The sequence below is a fragment of the Geotrypetes seraphini genome, chromosome 3 (assembly GCF_902459505.1).
Source record: "Geotrypetes seraphini chromosome 3, aGeoSer1.1, whole genome shotgun sequence".
NCBI classification, from domain to species: Eukaryota; Metazoa; Chordata; class Amphibia; order Gymnophiona; family Dermophiidae; genus Geotrypetes; species Geotrypetes seraphini.
In genome coordinates, this window is record NC_047086.1 from 134,886,317 (window position 1) to 134,901,382 (window position 15,066).

The following is a 15,066-nucleotide window of genomic DNA, read 5'->3' on the forward strand; positions in this document are numbered from 1 at the left end:
GAAGCAACCAGCGAGAGAGGAGGTGGGGCCGCTAGATGATGGGGACAGGAGGGGAGTGATTAAGGAGGATAAAGAGGTAGCTGAGAGGTTAAACAGGTTCTTCTCGTCGGTCTTCACAAGCAAGGACACGTCCAATGTACCGGATCCTGGGGAGATCATAAGCGGGGAACGAGACGAAAAATTGGAGCATATAGAGGTAAGTCAAGAGGATGTCCTCAAGCAGATAGATAGACTAAAAAGTGGCAAATCACCAGGACCAGATGGAATCCACCCAAGGGTACTAAAGGAACTGAGACAGGAAATAGCCGGTACAATCCATCACATCTGCAACCTATCCTTGAGAACTGGAGAGATACCGGAGGACTGGAAACTGGTGAATGTCACGCCTATCTTTAAGAAGGGATCGAGGGGTGACCCCGGGAACTACAGGCCGGTGAGCCTGACTTCAGTTACGGGAAAGATGGTGGAAGCATTGATCAAGGACAGAATTTACGAGCACATCGAGAAAAATGGACTACTGAAGACAAGCCAGCACGGCTTCTGTAAGGGAAGATCGTGCCTAACGAACCTGCTGTACTTCTTTGAGGGGATAATTAGGCAGATGGACAAGGGGGAACCCGTAGACATCATTTATCTCGACTTCCAAAAGGCCTTTGACAAGGTACCGCATGAAAGGCTGCTTAGGAAACTGTGGAACCACAGGGTGGGTGGGGATGTACACAGATGGATCAAGCACTGGTTAGCAGGTAGAATGCAGAGGGTCGGAGTGAAGGGCCAATACTCTGACTGGCAGAGGGTCATGAGCGGTGTGCCACAGGGATCAGTGCTGGGACCGCTGCTGTCTAACATATTCATAAACGACCTGGAAACGGAGACGAAGTGCGAGGTTATAAAATTTGCGGATGATACCAAACTCTGCGGAAGAGTCAGGACCAGGGAGGAATGTGAGGCCCTGCAAAGGGACCTAGGCATGCTGGAAGAATGGGCACTCAAATGGCAAATGCGCTTCAACGTAGAGAAATGCAAGGTCATGCACTTAGGGAACAGGAACCCGATGTTCAACTACAGAATGGGGGGGGGCATTGCTGGGAAAATGTGAACTTGAAAAAGATTTGGGTGTGCTAGTGGATGCATCAATGAAGCCATCAGCACAGTGCGCAGCAGCCACGAAGAAGGCCAACAGGATGCTGGGCATCATCAAGAGGGGCATCACAACCAGGACGCGGGAAGTCATCATGCTGCTGTATCGGGCAATGGTGCGCCCGCACCTGGAGTACTGCGTTCAATATTGGTCGCCGCACCTCAAAAAGGATATGGCGGTACTTGAGAGAGTCCAAAGAAGAGCAACGAAACTGGTAAAGGGGCTGGAAAACTACACATATGCCGAGAGGCTGGACAAGTTGGGGCTCTTCTCCCTGGAGAAGAGGAGGCTTAGAGGGGATATGATAGAGACTTTCAAGATCATGAGGGGCATAGAAAGAGTGGACAGAGACAGGTTCTTCAAACTACAGGAGACCATAGGTACGAGGGGGCATTCGGAGAAACTAAAAGGGGATAGGTTTAGAACAAATGCAAGGAAGTATTTCTTCACTCAGAGGGTCGTGGACACATGGAACGCACTCCCGGAGGAGGTGATCAGACAAAGTACAGTACAGGGTTTCAAACAGGGATTGGATGGGTTCCTGAGGGAAAAGGGGATCGTGGGTTACAGACAGGACTTTGATGAGCAATCAAGGGGGCAAGGGGGCCCCATGTGGGTATTAGGCAGGTCATGGACCTGATGGGGGCAAGGGGGCCCCATCTGAGTATTAGCAAGCCATGGACCTGATGGGCTGCCGTGGGAGCGGGCTGCTGGGCAGGATGGACCCATGGTCTGACCCAGCAGATGCACTTCTTATGTTCTTATTCAAAAGTGAATTATAGCTACTAGCACTATTATTTATTAGTTATTTATTATGCAGATGTTTGTTAGTTTGTTATTAGTTCAGTATTAGACATATGTTAGTTTAGAATAGATAGGTATAGATTAGTTTAGTTTAGGTTAGGTTAGGGCCCTGCTGAAAGAGTCTACCTTGATGTGGTTGCAGGCTTACAAATCTTTTGGTCAAAGAGTGCGGCAACAGAGAAAAGTATGTGTGTATTCGGCCCATGGAAGAAGGGGGGTTCGGGGGGGGGAAGGGGTGCATGGGGGGGGGGGGCCCAATAGGATTGCTCAGTAAGGGGCCCAGAAATTTCTGATGGCGGCCCTGCCAGGCATATAGCCACCATATGTGGATAAGAAGATAGTGGTTGTTGATTTTATGTCTCTGTGTTTGATATTGGAAACTGCTTAGATATTATGCAGTATATAAATGTATTAAATAAATTTTAGAGCTTAGCATGATATCAGTTGAGCGAAGCCTCTGTGTAATATTAAATTTTCTTCTTCCCATCCCAGCTCCTACCTATCTCAAGGTGGGACAATGAAGTCAATTGGTTTTTCCAGACTGAGACTGTTCCATTTACTGTATCTCTAGCTTGTGGTCCCCTTATGACTATTCCTAGCCATAAGCTATTGACCAAGCTGACCTGTGCCTTTGCCAGTTTTATCAATGTAATCTCTTTCGTTGCTGAAGCTTTGTTCAAAGAACTGGATTCTGTCTGAAAAAAAATATCTGGTTCCTAACTCTCTTCTCAGACACACTCATAGATATCATGAAAGTGAGAAACATAGAAACATGACGGCAGCTAAAAGCCAAATGGTCCATCCAGTCTGCCCATACAGAGCATCCACTATCTCCTCTCCATAAGAGATCCCATGTGCCTGTCCCACATTTTCTTGAGTTCAGATACAGTTTTTGTCTCCACCACCTCTATAGGGAGACTGTTCCACACATCTACCATCCTTTCTATAAAAAACTACAGTATTTGCTTAAATTACACCTGAATCTATCACCCCTTAACTTTATCCTATGCCCTCTCATGCCAGAGTTTGCCTTCATTTGAAAAGGGCTCACCTCCTGTACATTAATGCTACAGAGATATTTAAACATTTTTATCATATCCCCATTCTCTTGCCTTTCTTCCAGAGTATACATATTGAGGTCTCTATGTCTGTCCCTATATACTTTTGACAAAGACTACTAGTACTAACCAATTTTGTAGCAGCCTTCTGGACTGACTCCATCCTATTTATATCTTTTTGAAGGTGTGGTTTCCAGAATTGCACACAATATTCCAAATGGGACCTCACCAGAGACTTATACAACAGCACTATCACCTAGAATAAAAATACTGGCTACATGTCAATTGTGCTTGGGCACCGTTTACAGAATTACGCCTATCCAAAACTTAGGCACCAGTAATGTAGTGCAGGGTTTTATTGGCCTACATTGCAGGCAGTGGTGTAGTAAGGGAGGGCGGGGGGACGGTCCGCCCTGGGCACTGGCACCTGTGCTCTTCTCCATCCCCCCGCCCCTTCCCCACCACCCACCCCACTATTGTGCACGCCCCTTCCCTGCTGACATCACTTCTGGACCCTTGCCTAGGAAGTGATGTCAGAGGAAGAGCCAACGCTGGCACGAGCAGCAGGTTGGGGTTGCTGCTCATGCCAGGAATGTTAAAGAGGTTTAGGGGAAGGGAAGGAAGAGGCGTGCACAGTAGAGTCTGGCCTTATATGTTTATTCATTTTAATGCAGAGTGTGGTCAGAGTGTCTGCATGTGTTAACACCTATACTGAAATCTTTTCTGCATTGCTATCCAGTAGTTAAAGAGTATTATATCAGTGGTAACTCCATAGGAAGCTTTCTGCATCTGACCCTCAATCTCTTATTAGTTAAAGAGTAACAATATCTCTTTATTTTTAACTGACAAACTTTTTTTTTCTTTTGTAAGCAATGTCAGGAGAGGAAGATGCATCTGAAGATCAAGTTCTGGAGGATCCTGGAAAGTCAGAACTTCTTCAGAGACTCAATGATGTGGGGCTGGATCGAAATTACTGGCTGCCCAAGTTGCAAGATAGATTTGGAATTAATAATGCTCAGGCTTTGAAACACCTTAATCATGAAGATTATTTAAAACTAGAATGTTGCATACGACACTCATGGGAAAAACGAGCACTTCAGGAACTTCTTCATATACCAGATAGAAAGGCAACACAAAAACAGCTTCGAAAACAACGCTGTGACTTGCTGAAAGAGAAGAAGGAGCAGGCAACGAAGACTCTGAAAGAGCTCAAGGAAATGCAATGTGAAGGCAAAAGCCGACATGATGGTTGTGTAAAAAGAAAAGAGGAAGAGCTGAAGTTGGCCATGGAAATACCAACCGAGTACTGGGTACCATCTGAGAAATCTTTCAGTGAAATGATAGAAAATCTGCACAAGCAGTTAGATGTAATGCAAGATTCTTTGAGACAAGGGGGAAATATTTCTGACAGAGATATTCTAGCACATGCATCTGGGGGACAAGCCCTAGAAGGGATTTATAAGACCAGTCAATTAGAAGACTGGCTACAGAAAAGGGAACAGCTTGTTAACATCCCTGATGACTTTAGCCTTTATGGTCCTGACCAGGGATCTGTGTTTCAACAGAAAGAATTTTCATCTTTTGTAGCAGAGTCAACCTTTAAGAAATCCATGGAAAAACTAGGCCATAGCTTCAGCTGTTCAGCCAAAGGTGGCTTTTGGGGGGTTCATTTTGAAACTAGCAGCGAACACAGTAAATCTTCAGAGTCTGAAAACAAACAAAAGTCTCACACTGAGCAAACTTACATTTGTACTACAAAATATAATTACATTCCACTGGCTTCATGCTTCTTTCCAAAAGACAAACTCAGTCTTTCCAGAGCAGTGCTGAAGGAATTACAAGATCTTGAAAACATTTTGAGTTTCATCAAAGAGACTGACAAAGAAAATATGCTACCAAGATATGAGAAATTTTTCAAGAGATTTGGTTCTCATGCTAATCAGGGCCCCCTTCATTTTGGTGGGATATTCTGGTGGAATGCATCCTCAGAGGGCTTTAAGACAGAGCACATTGAAGAAGTGAAAAAATTGGTATCTGAAGCACTTAATTATCACATTGGAGCCAGTTACAGTGGTTTTGCAGGTGGTATTGGGGGTTCACAATCTCAGTCACAAGCATCTTTTCAAGGAACACAAAAAGAAACTTTCCAAAAACAGATTCAACTGTATATAACCAAGACAGGTGGACCAGCTGAAGCAGATTCTCTTTTTCAGTGGAAATTCGGTCTTATCACTAGTAACAAAACATGGTGTGTCATTGACAGAGGATTTCAGCTGGTACCAGTGTGGGACCTAATTCTGTCCAATCACAGAAAAGATTTTAAAGATGTTCAGAAAGTTTGTGCTGGTCTTATAGATGCCTACAAAACTTTAACAAATCAAAATGCCATGATATTGTTCGGAGAACAATTCATAAGTGCAGAAGATGATGCCAAATCATTCTTACAAGATCTGGTAAACTGGAAGACCTCCGGAACCAAAGAACATTTGAAGGAACTAATTGATTTTAAACAGAAACTGATTGAAAAAACAAGAAACTACAGTGTTTGGATTAATATTTGTCTTTCCGATAAAGTACTTCAAGATTTCTTGAGCAGTGTAATGAAGGAGCACAGAATTAATCCAGGAAGTGATACTATTTTCATTAAATCTCAAATACACAGTCTGATTGAGCCACATGGTTACTCAGTTAAGAACTTCCCCAACATTTCATTCCTTATGCAGTGGATCTATCACTCAGAAATAGAGCAATTCCAAAATATTTCCATTTCTGAATTTGATCAGTTTACTGAAGTATTACAGAGAGCAAAGAATATTATCCAGGAAGTCACGTTTGAACATAATACTTCTGCAGAAGCAATACATGAAGCAAAGGTAAAATCCACCCTTAATCTAAATTTGTCTTTAGATTCTTTATTGAAGACTCTGAGAGAAACTAAACAGACAGACACAGAACTGCTGTTGCTCTGCATTGCGAGCAGCTGCGGATACAGTCTGGAAGATAACATCTTTCAGTATCACCTCGGATGCCCAGAAATTAATTTCATGTTAAAGGAGATGAAAGATGCTTATAAGGAGTACATTAGTCTAAGAAAACAAAATGTTTACCGAGCTGAAGCTTTTTTGCTGCTGACTGGCTTGACAGTGACAAAAGAAGATAAAGAAGTGTCTCCAGAGCAAAAGCGTAAGCGATTAAATATAATGAAAAAATATCTGGAAAGTCACCTATCATCTGAGGTTACCTCTGTCCTTAAAAAATATGATGATTATGTTAACTGGAAAGCACTAGAGAAAGACTTACACTTCCTTATTTTTGAAAATTATGAAACCATAAAAGATGACACGAAGCAGCGTGCATTAAAAGAATTAGAGAATGTGTGTCAAAAGAACCACCACCAGAATGTATCAAAATCTAAAGATGAGCTATCAGAATGTAAAATGCTTGAAACTTATGCAAACCAGAATTTTCTAAATCTGATTAAGCGACTTGACCTTAGCAAATACTACCCCAAAAAAATGAGGACAGCAGACTTCCATATTATTGACCAATTATCACTGTGTGAACGCCAGCCTTGCGCAGAAAGTGAACTTCCATTTTATTACCTGCAAAAGCTGCTGATGTTAGATTACCGAGCAAGATACTTGGTGTACAAAGGTGTAAATGAGGAGGAACAAGCTGTAGACAATCCATGTAACACACTGGAAAACATGAACAAATTCTCAGACGTGGATGAATTTTTCAATGATATCAATGAGGAAACACATAAACTAGAAGGAACCTGTCAGACACCAATACATCCGATGGATATACAGATGGCTGTTTTTCTTTGTGCAGATAATTTTATGAGGCAGAACCTCACAATAAAACTTTCTTTATGCCAATTTGCACTTCCGCTATTGATACCAAATCCCTGCACTTCAGAAATAGAATTCCCTCTCTGGTCCTTTCGGCAGGTTAAGAAGCGATGGCAACATAAAACAAAAACCAAAGAAGATGCAGTGACTAATAGATGTGAAGAAAAATCCATTTGTGAAACTCAAACCCCTTTAGTTTCCTTTATAAGATTTGGTGATTCTGTGTTGTCAAAATCTCAGATTTTGAATTCTTTATTGAGTAAACAAAAGCATGATGTTTTTTACAACCGACATAGCAGAGGCAGTAGCAAAGAATGTCTCCTAATGAAAGGAGTTGTAGAAATAGCATGGTATTGTCCGAGTGGGAAGGATGATGACAGTTTTGATGACTGTATCGCATTTACTAACCTTCGTGGAGATGCAAGAGAGCATGAGCCTCAACTCCAGTTTTTACAGGAGATTGCTTCTGTCAATGTGATCCTTCTATCAAAGTCTGATCGGAATGAAAAAGGTGAACAAATTTTACGCAGTTTGCTCAAGTCTTCAAAACCTTTGATCTGCCTTTGTGCTGATAAAGAAAAAATTCCAGTTTGCAAATCTAGAAGCCAAGTACAAATAGGCATCAAGAACAGAAATGAAGCAGATTTAATTAATGAGTTGACAATGATAATAAAACATATGCTGGCAATGTTGAATACAGATAGCACTTTTAGTCTTGATGGATGTGTAAATATTGCCTGTAAGTATGCATTCATTATCGATGAAAATGATGAAGACTGTAAAGAGGGTAAAAATATTGCAGGGGAATTATTAAGTTTATTGAAAAAAAAAAAGTTATCTCAAGTAAAGAGACATTTTCTTCCTCTTCAAGGAGAGCTGTGGCATAAGTGGTGCAAGAAGGATAAGGAACTCACTCGCCTTCGTGAAAAAGGAAATAAAAGCATTGAGCAATATAGAAGTGACATAGAATCGGAAAAACGTGCCATAAGGAATGATCAGTTGAAAAAAGCATTTCCCCTCAATAACCTAATGAGATCATTACTCGGGATCTTAAACTCCCAAACAGATGAAGTCAAAATGTACTTTCTACACTGGTTTAAAATGTTCATTGATGAACTGTCTCATGACTATCTTTCAAAACTATATGATGAATATAATGTTGTATGGTCTAACATGAAGCAAGAAGGAAAACATAATAATGACATGGTAAATAAAATGCGAGAACGTTTAAACTTTCTGTCTAGTGAGATCAATTATTCTACATTTGGTCTTGAACATCTTTTGAGAGAATTAGGGCAGATCTATGAAGCTTTGGATATGATATGCAACAAAGATGAAAATATTTTTGCTTTGCCAAAAATCGCAGCTGATTTGATGATTTCCGGACATCCTATTGAACTGATGGATGGAGATACTGCACACGTACCCTTGAAATGGGTAGGAGATATCTTAGACAAACTCATTGAGAAACTCGGAGACAAAAGAGTGTTTGTCCTTTCTGTGCTTGGTATCCAGAGCACTGGAAAGTCAACACTACTGAATGCAATGTTTGGTCTGCAATTTGCTGTTAGTGCAGGACGATGCACTCGAGGAGCATTTATGCAGCTTATTAAAGTTGATGAAAAGCTCTGTCAAGAAATGAACTTTGATTTTGTACTTGTGATTGATACCGAGGGGCTCCGGACCCTTGAATTAGCAAACAAAGCAACACTTAATCATGATAATGAATTTGCTACGTTTGTCATTGGTATTGGCAACATGACTCTAATAAATATATTTGGAGAAATTCCTGCTGAAATGCAGGATATTCTGCAAATTGCTGTCCAGGCATTTCTAAGAATGAAGCAAGTAAAACTGTCACCAAGTTGTTTATTTGTACATCAAAATGTAGGTGAAATAACAGCAAAGGAAAAAAATATGGAAGGACGAAGACGTCTTCAGGAGAAACTAGACGAAATGACAAAAACTGTAGCAGAGCAAGAACTCTGTGATGTAACATGCTTCAGTGATGTCATCAGATTTGATGTAAATAATCACATTCATTATTTTGCTCACATCTGGGAAGGGGATCCTCCAATGGCACCTCCGAATCCCAGTTACAGCAAAAATGTTCAGGATCTAAAGAATGTCATTTTGGCATCTGCGAAAAATGAGTTTAGACACAGTATTTTAAAAATGTCAGAACTGAAACACCGCATTCAGGATTTTTGGAATGCATTGCTGAATGAGAACTTTGTGTTCAGCTTCAGGAACACATTAGAGATTGCAGCATATAGTAAGCTGGAAGAAGAATACAGTAATTGGACATGGAAATTGAGGTATCATGTGCTCGACCTACAGACCAGGCTGAACAACAGAATTAAAAATAACGACATTGACGATGTAAATAATATATTACTTGAAAAACAGGTTCAAGAGCAATATGAGGCCATCATGAAAGATCAAGAGAAATATTTTACTGAAAGCAAAGACTGTGAGATACTGATTCAGTGGAAAACTAATATAGAAAACAGGCTGAAAGAACTGAAACAAGAGCTTATTGAAAAAACTAAAAGGAAATGCCAAGAAATCATTGAACTAAAGAAAAGCAAAATGAAATTGGATGAAAATAAATCAAAATATGAGGATGAATTGTTTCGAAGAAGTAAACAGCTGGCTTTGCAGTTAAAGGGGAAAGAGTTAAGTGAAGAAGAGATGAGAGAGAACTTTGACACAATGTGGAAAAATTGGATCATTCAAGTGATCAACAATTCTGCCCCTGTTGAGGAGCCGCAGATAGATAAAGATATAGTTCAAGCAATTTTGGACCATTTTAAAAGTGAAAATTATAATGATAAAATGGAAAGTATTGACAATTCCAAAAAACAGAATGCATTTTACTTTGATCGTTCTAAGCATATTGCAATGAAAAAAAGTTCCATATTTTTTTTTACGAGCATATCATTTGAAAAATGTGACAGTGAAAACATACAGCAATTGACAAGTCATATCAAGCAGATTGTTAATGAATACATTCAGAAGAAAGAGGAGGTTGGTATGGATTACAATCAAAGTTATATTTATGAAATAATAAAGAGAATAGATGTAGAGGTAGAATCTGCCTCCAAAGGTCCTAGATTTACATACAGAAACAAATTCAAAATAGATTTATCTTTATATTGTTTAAGAAAGGCAGCAAAACGTTTCACAAAGCTTCATGAAGATTTCCAGAGAACAAATGATCCAGTTGCATACCTCAAAAGTAAGAGAGGGGATTATTTCAACAGTTTTAGAATCTCCTGCAAAGGAGCAACCTTCATTACAATGTTTCCAGATTTTTTGTGTGACAAACTTAGGAGACCTTTACATCAGAGAATCTATCAGAAGACAGCTATTGACATCGCAGGTGAGATGAAATCTAACAAACAAGCCTTTAATGGCAATCGGTTGAAATTAGAAAGCTACATTCTCATGTATCTTGCAGAAGAAGAAAACTTTTCTAAATATATGAAATACATTGAAAGGCCCCAAGAAAGTTTTAAAGAATATATTAAAAAGTGTGTCAAAGAGTATTTCTCAAGTGAAAACAGTCTTACAAATTTTTTGACTATTTCTCTTGATTCTGTCCAAAATCTGCTCCTCACATCCATTAATTATGCAACTACAGTTGTTAAAGACAGAAAAGGTGATTCATCATTGTGGTTAGATACATTGTGTAAAAAGATTGGAGATCAGCTAGATATTCGAAGAAGAGATTTCAAAAGTCTTGAACATCAAGACTTAACAAACATTGACTTTTTAAAAGATGCAATGACTATGGCACTGGGAAATATGGTAAACAGTTTAAAACAAGAATTTGGTGAAGTAACTGTGGAAACATTTGAGATGAAACCTCATGAACTGTTGCTTGATCAGCTGGCTGGATGCTGGGAGAAGTGCCCCTTTTGCAGTGCTATCTGTACAAACACTATTTCAGGTCATGATGGAGACCACAGTGTTCCTTTCCATCGTCCTGAGTGTTTAACAGGTATGAAATGGTATAAAACAAATCACTTTAGCGTTGACTTTTGTACCAGTAGTGTAGCAAGTGACTGTTATTTTGTACTTAGTGAAGACAATAAAATTCCATATAAAAACTACAGAAATGCAGGACCTCCTTATTCACAGTGGAGCATCCTACCAGACAGCTCATCACAGCTATACTGGAAATGGTTTGTTAGCAAATTCAGGACTAATCTAGAAGAACATTATAACAAGAAATTTGAGGACAAAGGATCTATCCCCTCACAGTGGAACTCTATAACAAAGGAAGAGATAATCTTGGAACTGAAACAACAGATTTAATCTTGCTACAGTAAAGTTCAGAGTTATCTTTCTCCTCCTGGTTCACCTAACACTGTGATTTAAGATTCCATATACTGTATACTCGAATATAAACTGAGATTTTTGGGCCAAAAAAATTCCCCCAAAATGGGGATCTTGGTTTATATTCAGGTCAGTGCTGAATATAAACCTTGGTTTATGTTCAGGTCTTGGTCTTGGTTTATATTCAGGTCAGTGCTGAATATAACCCCCCCCCCCCAAACCTGTTGTAGGCCTCTGCTGGGCCTGCTATAAGATTTTGTGGTCCAACAGTGGGCCAGCATAGGAGAGATCCTTCTTGTCTCCTGCCAAAGCCAACTTTAACAACTTTTATCTCCCCCCCCCCTTGTATTTTTTAAAAATCCCTGGTGGTCCAGCTGTGGGCTGGGACAGGAGGGATCTCTCCTATCTCCTGTCCCAGCCGATTGTAAGAACTTTTACCTCACTCCCACCTCCCCTGTTACCTTTCAAATCCATGGTGATCTAGCAATGAACCACGGCAGGAGCGACATTCCTTTGCGCCTGCCTGTGTAAAGCCACTAGCTGATTGGCTGCCACGAGTTCTCAAGGGACCACAAGAACTTGTGGCAGCCAATCAGCTAGCGGCTCTACATGGCTACATGAGCAGAAGTGATGGAAGGTTGTTCCTGTCACGGTTCTCCATTGGACCACCAGAACTTACAGCAGGCCTGGTGGAAGCCTGCAAGGCAACGGGAGGGAGGGGGTATAGTTTACAGAACTTGGCAGGGTAGGGAGGGAGGGGGGAACAGAGTGCAGAGCCCGGCAGGGCACTGTGCTTGAATATTAACACACACACGGTTTATATTCGAGTCAACCTTTCTTCCTTGTTTGGGGGGGAAAAGGTTACCTCGATTTATATTCAGGTCGGTTTATATTCAAGTATATATGGTAGCTTTTTCTGTAAGTCACAGACTCCATTATTTTTAATAGTTACTATTACATTTCCTGCTATGCTACTTAGTCTAGATCTAGATTTTCAATTCAGGTATTTATTGTTGTATAACATAATCCTTATTGTTAAACTTTGCTTAAAAAAATTTCTCATGTTTACTGAACACCCAAGTTAATTATGTAGAATTATATCACATACAGTAGTTTGAAGTGAGATTTCCATTGTTAGTGTTATACTACACAGGATCATGGGAAGCTATATTGTATTTGAAATGTAATTAGTGAATAAATGAGATTGTGCTGGGTACAAACATACTTTTATATCTTCAAATAAACAAGATTTGACAAGCATAGTGTCTTTTTCACTAATGTATATTAAGTTTTGGGCATAATGCAAGATTTTAACGTGTGTCAAACCAAAACTAACATGGTGTCAAGAATTCCCAACATTTTGGCCATATGTTAAAAGTGCAGGTAGTGTGCAGGACCAGCATACTGTTACCACAGAGGTATGAAGAAGCCCTTTCTGGAAACGTCAATCGCTCCTCCTAAACTTACATGCTCCACTTCATCACTGACGCTGAAACCGTGGATTGAAGACAAAGTTTTATTTTATTTTTCTTTCCAGCTTATGATTTATCTTTAATCTTATCTATTGTTTTGCCTTTTGTCTTTGTTTTGTTCTATTTCTATCATTTAAATTTCTCCAGAATTCTACTGTTCAACGGCTCCCCCTTCTGCTTCTATTCCTTTCTCTCCTCTCTTCTACCTTCCAAAGTAATTAGATCAATGCTGTCTTGTTAAAATGTTTATTTTATTTTTATTTTTCCTCTAACTCTACTTTTCACTTCTCTATTACCCTCCAGGTACTTTAGTTAGATTGTGAGCCTTCGGGACAGTAAGGGAATTTTTCAAGTACCTTTCTTATTTCTAATCTTAATGTATATTTTCTGTAAACCGCTTAGAACCTAACGGATGTAGCGGTATATAAGAAATAAATTACATTACATTACTTACCCTCAAATTCTTTATATGGCACCTAAGTTGTGCTTTCAAATCGGTGCACACAGCTGATGCGTGGACAACTTAATTATTTAACCAGCCTAATTGGCACTAATTGTCAATTAACACCCATTGACACTAATTGGTATTAATTAGAAGTTACAAGCACAACGTGGTAGGCACATTTTATAAAGTGGTACATGCCATTTCCAGTGTGTGAATCAGAAAAGGGGGCAAGGCCAAGGGAGGAGCATTGGCAGATCATGGGCATTCCTAAAATATATGTATACTGATCTGCTCACAACTTAGTCATAGGTATTTAGGCCTGGTTTTTCTTGGCCTTAATGAGTGCACCTAAAAGACACACACATTGGTGCTAAGCTGATTCTATATATTGTGACAGTTCCGATCCACCAGTCAGCCCTGACACACAGGGGAGGCAAAAATCTGTGCGGCAAGGCCACCGAGTAAAGCAGACCTATAGTAAAAGACACTTCAAACCTTCCAAAGCTGTCTATCCTCTAGCTCAGCCTAGGCAGTCCCCTTTTAGCAGGCAGGAGGAAAATCTCTTCAATAACCACCAGGGGGGCCAGAGAAAGAGAAAGCTTACTGCCACTAAAGAATGACACAGGGAAAAATTCTGTCCCCGTAACCGTCCCCGGACCACCATCCTCTGCACCACCCCGTCCCCGCTGTCCCTTTCACCGCCCCGTCTCTGCCGTCCCCTTCACCGCCCCGTCACAGTCCCCGCTGTCTCTTTCACCGCCCCGTCCCCGTCTTCGGCGTCTTCTCCTCTCCATTCCCCCACTCCCAGCACCCTTCACACGGTCTAGCAGCTCCCTCCCGCCGGCCAGCCGTGCATTTCCCTCCCTCCCTCCTTTTCCCTTACCTTTTCTTCTTGAAACTGGCGATTTCTATAAGGCTACGAGCTGTATTACAGCCGGAGCCTTGAAGTCGCGTCAGGTTGCCTGCTAGAAAAGTCTCCTCCGATGCAACCAGAAACAGGAAGTTGCGTCAGAGGAGACTTTTCCAGCAGGCAACGTGACGCGACTTCAAGGCTCCGGCTGTAATACAGCTCGTAGCCTTATAGAAATCGCCAGTTTCAAGAAGAAAAGGTAAGGGAAAAGGAGGGAGGGAGATGCATGGACGGCCGGCAGGAGAGAGTGGGCTGCTGGATCAAACGCTCGTTCACCGCCCCATGCTAACCATTCACCGCTCCACGGGGCGGTGAATGGCCTTGTCCCCGAACTCGCGGTGACCTTTTTTTTTGGTCACCGTTTTGGTGGGTTACCATTCATTAATAAACGTTTTTTTTACCAATTTTGCTCCTATTATTCACAAACTCATCTCATATAGTCTTGTATCTGGATCACTTCCAAAATCCTGGAAAGAAGCACTTATTTATCCAATCATTAAAGATCAGAAATCAAATCATAACGATTGTTCAAATTTTCATACCATCGCCAATATTCCTTTCTTGGCAAAACTGACCAAGAAAGTTGTATTCAACATATTATCAGAATTTATTGAAAAAAATCAAAGCTCTTCACCCAAATCAAACTGGTTTTTGGCAGAATCATTCAACCGAACACTCCATGATCGGTCTGACATCTTCAATCATCTATTTTCTAGACCACTGTTCTTCAACCGCCAGTCTGTGGACCGTTGTCGGTCCGCAGGAAATTTCTGACAGTCCGCACAGGGCCGGCAAGATTAAGGTGACCATTAAGGAGGTCCCGTTTTCAGACCTCCTGTTCTGTTGTCCCGAAGCTGTGCTCGGGGACAACGGGACAGGGGATCATTTATCCCAGGAAAAGCAGGCAGGTATTCTCACAAGTTGGTGACGTCATCCGATGGAGCCCCGATGCAGACGCCTCACAAGCAGACTTCCTTGAAGAAACTCGAAGTTTCGAGTTGCCTGCACCGCGCATGCGCGAGCATGTCTCCTCAGTTC

At 40.9% G+C, this 15,066-nt stretch overlaps 1 protein-coding gene across 2 annotated transcripts in view; it reads left to right on the plus strand.

Annotated features, from left to right (window-relative positions):
- LOC117357773 (interferon-induced very large GTPase 1-like) overlaps positions 1-11,941 on the plus strand; it is a 29,323-nt gene extending 17,382 nt beyond the window's left edge. For both annotated transcript variants that reach the window (XM_033938863.1, XM_033938864.1), the window contains exon 2: positions 3,874-11,941. In XM_033938863.1, coding sequence (XP_033794754.1) covers positions 3,876-11,180 — 7,305 coding nt within the window. In that variant the 5' untranslated portion in view covers positions 3,874-3,875 and the 3' untranslated portion in view covers positions 11,181-11,941. The remainder of the gene's footprint in view (positions 1-3,873) is intronic.
- The last annotated feature ends 3,125 nt before the right edge of the window (positions 11,942-15,066 follow it).